The following is a 7,500-nucleotide window of genomic DNA, read 5'->3' as shown; positions in this document are numbered from 1 at the left end:
AATATGTTGTTTTTTTAACGATTCCTGCAGCAGTTGTTTTCTACATGGGGCTGGACAATTGTCCCTCTTCCAATTTCGGTTCAGCAGCAATGTTTGAATACTTTTGCACAGCACATCAGTTGACTTGCCCATGTCACAGGGTGATTTAAATAAATCGTATGGCCTACTTGAAAATAATATCATTCATAATACAATGACGGAATAAATATAATAGAAAACGGAATGTTAATACAAAACCTGGGCACTATTCTTAAAAATGTACTGAAAGAACCACTAATCTGTAAGTGATGGTAGGAAATAGCTTTGCACCATGCACAACAGTACCAAATTGGTAAATATTTATATAATCAGTGTTTATTATATAAGTTTTATTACATTCATAATATAAGAAGCAGCAGCAATACCCACTGAGGGCCTACAGGGTCGCGGACATCCACTTGTGGATTGGCAGCCAAATGTGCAGGCAGCAGATAACTGGAGAGATGCACAAACAGTCCATACTAATTTTGGGGTTTGCAGTGCTTAGAAAGGTTTTGAACCCCCCACTTTGACCTGCATACACTACAACAACCATTTCCAAGCAGTGAACATTTGCAAAGAGGTCTATTTTTGCACCCCTTCTCTGAGTAAAAATATCTTATTGGTTTCTAGGTCTCCCTATGTTCAAGCATGAACTGGGAATTAGACATTGAAACTAAATTCATACAATTGTCAATAGGACAAAGTCACTTAGGTAGTGTAACTTTGCCCCATGCAATAATGCATAGCCAAAATCTTGCTTTCATTAGCAAACGAATCAAAGCAAAGTACTAATTAGTTGCTGTGCGGGACTGCACTGATTGCGCCAATATTTGGGAATTTCCCACAGCGTGTGCTTAGGATAAGAGCATGCTATTTATGACCTTTGTCAGTATTAGAGGTGAAGGAATATCACAGGTATGATAATGCTTAGGTTTACCGTACATACAACTGCTGTATGTGTTTGGGATGCCCTCTAAAGCCAAATGTATATCACTTCAACCCAGCAGTGCCTAAAGGGTTGAAGCCTAATCATACATTCAAGCTCATCCCCTGTTATGTCAACTTTATATTTGCACCCTCTTTTACCTTCCCCCAAAAGCACCATAATCAATTTTTCATTCACATTAGTGTTCTGCACCAGGGCATATGTATATGCAGTATATATATATTATTACTGGGTGCTACAAAGCCTAAACCTAGACTCTTGGATGAACCCTGATTGCAAAGTGGGAGTTGTTATGCAAAGAGTATCATGCTGAACGTGTTTCACATCACAAATAGAGGGTGCTCTGCCTCTCTTAACAGTGCCTGCAATGTCGGTGATCTTGCTTGGATTGGCCTCACAATCCATTCTTGGAAGTCCTGGGTCCATTGTGTAACTATGCCATGGTTTGGAAAATCATGCTTTGGGTTTGGCCTTGCTTTCTTGTTTGGAGGCATTGTCAGTATTGTCATTAACAGAAGAGCTTACAAGGCAGTCCTTCCTAGAAATGTGTAGAAATGTATAAGAAAGTTATTGCTCTCACATGGATTCCTTCTTATCCCTAAAGTCAAAATTAGGATTTATTCCCGCTGGTAACACTTTATTCCTACAAATATTTTTGAATGTGTTCCCACTCTGTACGTGTGAATTCAATCTTATTTCCCTTCCCACTTCAATCCTCTCCCAATACAATCAAACCAGTGTTCCATCTCCTCCCCATGGACTGAAGCATGACTTTTCATGTACCCCTCTAACAAGCCTTTTGTCCCATTCAGCCCTATAAAGGATACTCACTTCTTGTCACGGTTCCTCTTAATAATGAAGGTAATAATTTTCTTCATTATTAGGATAAGTATAAGAAGTCCAATCACTCCACCAACTGCAGCCACGATAATTAGAGTCAGTGTGTTATCCACATCCTCAACTGTTGGACAGATGGAAAGAATATGTGTGAGAATAAACACTTTAGATGTTTAGATGTTTAGATGTTTGTCTGCCTGTAGATACAGGCAGACGAATCTCAGGTTTGGCTATACACACCAACTGCCATATCAGCCAATACCAGCTCTAATCCAGTTTGCCTGAAAGATCAAATAAGGCTGGCAGCCCATTAACTCACTGGGTCATTGTTATATATATATATGTCAATTCTATCCCTGGGTGCATGGATTTACTAACATATCTTGTCATACACCGACAGTTCTTTCCTTAAAACTGAATAATTATATAAAATCATTGTACTCTGTGCAATACCCCATCTTCACAGCAGCTGGATATTCTTACTTTTATCTTTACTTGTTCACATAATATTCAACAAAAAATGGTATCATTTCTAGACTAGAAAAACTCACATTTGTCTACCACTTTCAGTATAATGGTGGCATTGTGTGTGGCACCCTTTTCTTTCTCATTCTTCACAACACAGGTATAGCGCCCAATGTCATCAAAATCCACATTCTTCAAAAGCAGGGATAGTTCGTAATCTTTGGTTGTATTGTTGGGAACAAGCTGTACCCGATCCATACGTTCATTCCTGTTGAAAATGACTTCAGGTTTAGGGGATGACTTCTTGTCCTTCAGTGTCCCTTTATAAAGCTGGGCAGGAAAAGAGCATGGAGGTGTGAGTTAAAAGGTGAAGAAGGGGCAAAAGATACATAGAAAATAGAAAGGACATGCAAAGGTTAGAGGGTGTTAGAGATGTCACAAGGCAGGGTCTAAAGATGTTTTGGTGAAAGTGTATTGTTACAAAAGACATAGGATTACATTCAGTTTTGTTTCTATAACATTTTAGCAGAACATATTGCCCTGGGTTATTTTGCCCAGTTAGCAAATGCCACAGCTGTATGCCATTAATCTTTTTCCCAGAAGGAGAAAACATAAATCTCCCTGAAAAATACATATTTAGATGTTGTGCTTGCATGTGTATTTTCTGCTAGTCTTGTGACTGTATTTATTTATTCATTTCACTCCTATTAAGAAAGGCAGGAATTACACATATACTTGCTTAATACAATCATTTCAATCACATTTTGGACAAAAAAATAAGGAAAAATAAAAAATAAAGTTAGTTTATAATAGTATCACAAGATCTGTTCTTTATTAATCTAAAATGAAGAACTGTTAACATGAGGCAAAAAAAAGTGTAATAAGATTTTTTTTCCATTTCAGTTTCTTACGTCCTCAGGTTTAAGCGAACTGTTGAGAGAGCTGTATACCCAAGAGAAGGTAACACCACTGAAGCCAATGCAGGCCATGAAAGTACAGGGGAGCGTTACATTAGACCCATTGATAGCTGTGATCAGGTTATTCTTGCCTACCGACACCTCCAGAGGCAAACACGAGTGGGCAAAAAGCACAACTGTTGGGAGATACAAAGGCAATTTTTATAGGATTACAAAACTCTGAACATATAAACAGAAGATTCTTTCCATTCTGATATTTTCCAATAAATACACACATGCACCCATATTCTTTAGCAGAGCATTTGCAAACAGCACAAGTAGCTTTTGAAGACAATGGGACATTCTTTTACCTCTCACATTCATACATACAGTGCAGACAGGTTTCCTTTACACACAAGATACAACATGGCTTGATCATGCACCTCTACATTTCACAGCAAAACCACTATAGGCTACTGGGAGCTGCTAGAAATTACAGTACAGCTACCCTTTTACATATCTAACCTACAGACAGCACACCCAGACATAGCTCTTCCAAACAGAACAAGCAAGCATGGAGGAGTTTGAAAGGTAGGATGCATGCTAAAGTTTAGCTGTACCACTTCAACATCTAGGGGATTATTTATCAAAGGTTGAATTTTTTATACCTCGAATGAACGCACAACTCGAATGGTTTCTTATTTAAGAAAAAACTCGAATGGAAAAAACTTGATTCATCGAATTCGAGTTGTGAAACCTGAAAACTCAAATTAATCAAGTTTCCAGCAAAAAAAACTTGAATCGCTCGAATTGGGCAAAATCCTCCGAAAAAACTCAAACATCACGAAGGGACCTCTGCCATTGATTCCTACATGACCTCGACAGGTTTTAGATGGTGTATTTTCGGATTCAAACTATTTCCGGGGTCAGGGTATAATAGATCTTAAAATATTAGAGGTTTTTTTTTTAACCCGAAAAATCGATTTTGACCAAAAAAATAACCTCGAAAACTCGACTTTCATGGAAAACACAACTCCTTCACTGATTGATTGATTGATATTAGCTTTCTATGTACAGTCTAAAGATTAAAGCTTGTGTTTTCATGGAGAAACAGTCCATCACCATGTTGCTGAATATTTCACACCAGATTCATGAAGAATGTGCCAGGGCAAAGGTCTGAATGGCTTTGCTATTTACCAATTACATTTTATTTATGCTTAACATGTACTAACTAAATAATGTCCTTTAGTCTTGGCTACTCAGAGCTGTCACTACAGAATAGTTCTGGGGATGTCATAGCACTTGCACAGGAACTTTCCTTGAATAATCAGATCGGTACACAGCGGCAATCCTTGCCTTTATGCCGCCTGAGACGGCCTTCCATTGCCGCCCCACCCCTCCTTGCGGCGCTCACCTTTTCAGCGCTGGAGGGGGTCGGGGCAGTGCACGTGGCTAGTGCAGAGAGCGCAATTGCTCTCTCTGCACTACAAGAGCCGAATTTAGTGGGTTTGAAAACCGGAAATTTGGTTCTTAGTCACCAGGAGCAGCATTTTTGCTGCCCCTGACAACCAGTGGAGCGCTGCCGCCTTAGGCAGTGGCTCAACTCGCCTCATTGGTGGAACGCCCCTGTCGGTACATCTTTCCAATTCCAAGTGATGTTTTTCCTTAGTGCACTAGAATAACGGGATGTCACAATTTAGCATTAGTATAAGTTCATTTATGCAGCAGTTCTTGATCAATATATGTCTGTCATCTTTGCTGATCATTATAAATACTCAAAATTTGCAAATATACAAATAATTTAGAAGCAGGTAACTGTCACGGCTCGCCCTGGTCACGGCTCTGTTTCTGCCTGTAACAGCCGCCTTTGGGTTCGGGATGAGCCCTCAGCTACTCAGATGCCGCCAGGTCTTAATAAGAGAGGAGCCAAGAAAGAATTCTGGACACGCAATGGGGCATGGTCGTTACCAATGGTTTGGACAGAAGGCAACAGTTCAGGGAATAGACGAAAAGAGTAGTCAGGTAGGCCGGGTCGGTACAGAGTTCAAGCAGGGTCAGACAGACAGTGGTCGGTTCAAGTGGAGTTCAAGCAAGGTCAATCAGGCCATCAGTTCAAGGCAAGAGACGTAAAAAGGCCAATTTTTTATCTATATATATATATATATATACACCATATATATATATATATATATATATATATATATATATATATACCAGTTTGGTAAGATTCTTTAATATGCCAATTAATATGATTTAAACTATCTTTTGCTTAAATATACATTTGGGGGTATAGTTTTCCTTTAACAATCATTTGAAAGGACGATTCACCCATCAATGATAATATATATATGAGGAGACTTTGGTCATATCTTTGTTGTGTAGGCTGCAAGATTAAACACATAGATTAATCGTTGGCTGTCTGTCCCTTTGTGTACTTTCGCAAAAGGCATGTGTAGCGAATGATTGTTTAACAACGATTATCTGACAGACCGATTTCATTGTCTCACAGCAGAAATGATAAAACCTATCCGACTGAACAGTAAAGTAACTACCCTCTTCTGAGCCCCCCCCCTCCAGATGCGTGGTTTCCTTTCCGCATTTGCGGACGGGCCCAGAGGTGGAGCTGACTTGGGTACGATCACACCCCCTGCTTCCCTGGTAGTTACGCCACTGGCCCTGAAGATTTTCTTCAGGAGGTTGGCATGATGTAGGTAAGCCACAGAGACTGTTTTATTAAGGTGTAAGAGTAATCATTCTTCAAAGCTTTACTTAAAGGTCAACCATCATAGGAAAATTGCTTCCCCCACCAAAGGTGTGGACTAATAGAGCCTGAACTCCAGTTAGGGGAAAGAAAAGCAATATTCTGTACTGGGAGGGAGCTCCCGGTGGGGGGGGGCATGTTAGGTGACACGCATATGAAAAATGAGCAAGTATATTGGCTACCCCACGCCATATAATATTCATAGAGAACATGACTATAATTTGTTATGCAAAGAGATAAGGGGGTATTATGTGAGCATAATGTAAAATAATACATATTTCAACAACGGTAAAAAACAATTGCAGTATTATAATGCATCTGTTACCAGTATCCCTTACATTTTTAATTACTATAGGTTTCTGAGCATTTAGACAAGTTCTAATCCTTTGATTTATTTTCAAGGATCATACTGTACATACCAAGCAATTTCACCCATATATAATTATTACACATTCTTGTACAATATGCTTCAGCTGTATATATATATATATATATATATATATATATATATATATATATATATATATATATATATATATATATATATATATAAATAAAACGCAGACTTCAGCATTTATAGTAGCATTTAATGTACTTCTCCGGTAACAGCAGTGTCCTAGAAGCATGCAGTGTCCTTACATTTACAAACGGAAGAATCCTCTTTGCATCGTCATTGTTATTTTTACTGCTAATGCAGTCTTTATTTATCTGCATCATAACCTACTTATACATAATATATTTCCCCACATTCTGGAGCAGCAAATTTCAGACATTATCCATCATTCTGGATAACAACTATGGGCTAATGCATACACAGCAAGTCTGCTTCTGTAGCAGTTGATCTGCTATCAGCTGCATTGTGTTTTCCAAAACAGCCGCCAAGGGTAGGTGGAACATGAGCCACAATGTTGCCATTATATAGACAGGGTTATAGACAGGGTTAGACTTGGGAATCCCAAAGTACACTAGGGGAATAAGCAACTTTGGGATTCCCAAATCTAGTCCTGCCTATAATTCCATAACGGCAACATTGGGGCACCTCAAATATGTTGTAATATGCCAAAGTCTGCCCCTGCCCATGGAATACCTCTACAAAGAAATAGAAAGGTAAGCATGCCTACAAGAGACCACATAGGAAATCACCTTTTGATGTCCATAACAAATGTTGAGAGTTACTGAAGTGCTGCACAGCTCAGCCCCTGGCAGTGGCTTATATATAACTTTTGCTACAAACTAGGGCCATTTTAATAAATAAGCTAAAGCGGAAATTAACTAGAGGCTGCCAGGACTACCCCAATCATTTCTGAATGGACCAGCTCCCAGAAAAGGCAGAAGCCTTGCAAAATAATGTCTTTTTTATTTTTAATATTGTTAAAGGATGTTTCTTGTCTTATTTCCCTTGAGCACACAGCACCTGCTTGCCAGGTAGAGTTAATACAATCATAATAAAAACTATTATAAATAGCCTTTAATACAAAAAAATGCAGAAATCAAACAAAAATTCACATTTCCCATATTCTTCAATAGACAAATATGTCACTGCAAATGTTAATTACATTTTGATATGCAAAACA

General features: G+C 38.7%; 1 protein-coding gene across 2 annotated transcripts in view; it reads right to left on the bottom strand.

Annotated features, from left to right (window-relative positions):
- Positions 1-332: 332 nt before the first annotated feature.
- scn4b.L (sodium voltage-gated channel beta subunit 4 L homeolog) overlaps positions 333-7,500 on the bottom strand; it is a 35,249-nt gene continuing 28,081 nt past the window's right edge. The window contains exons 3-6 of one of the 2 annotated variants that reach the window (XM_041568432.1): positions 3,181-3,362; positions 2,356-2,599; positions 1,799-1,928; positions 333-1,505 (exon numbers count right to left, since the gene is read on the bottom strand). In XM_041568432.1, coding sequence (XP_041424366.1) covers positions 1,421-1,505; positions 1,799-1,928; positions 2,356-2,599; positions 3,181-3,362 — 641 coding nt within the window. In that variant the 3' untranslated portion in view covers positions 333-1,420. 2 annotated transcript variants of the gene reach the window in all.

This window comes from Xenopus laevis, chromosome 7L (assembly GCF_017654675.1).
Source record: "Xenopus laevis strain J_2021 chromosome 7L, Xenopus_laevis_v10.1, whole genome shotgun sequence".
NCBI lineage: Eukaryota > Metazoa > Chordata > Amphibia > Anura > Pipidae > Xenopus > Xenopus laevis.
Note: the sequence above shows the minus strand (reverse complement) of the source record. Positions and strands in the feature narration are given on the sequence as shown.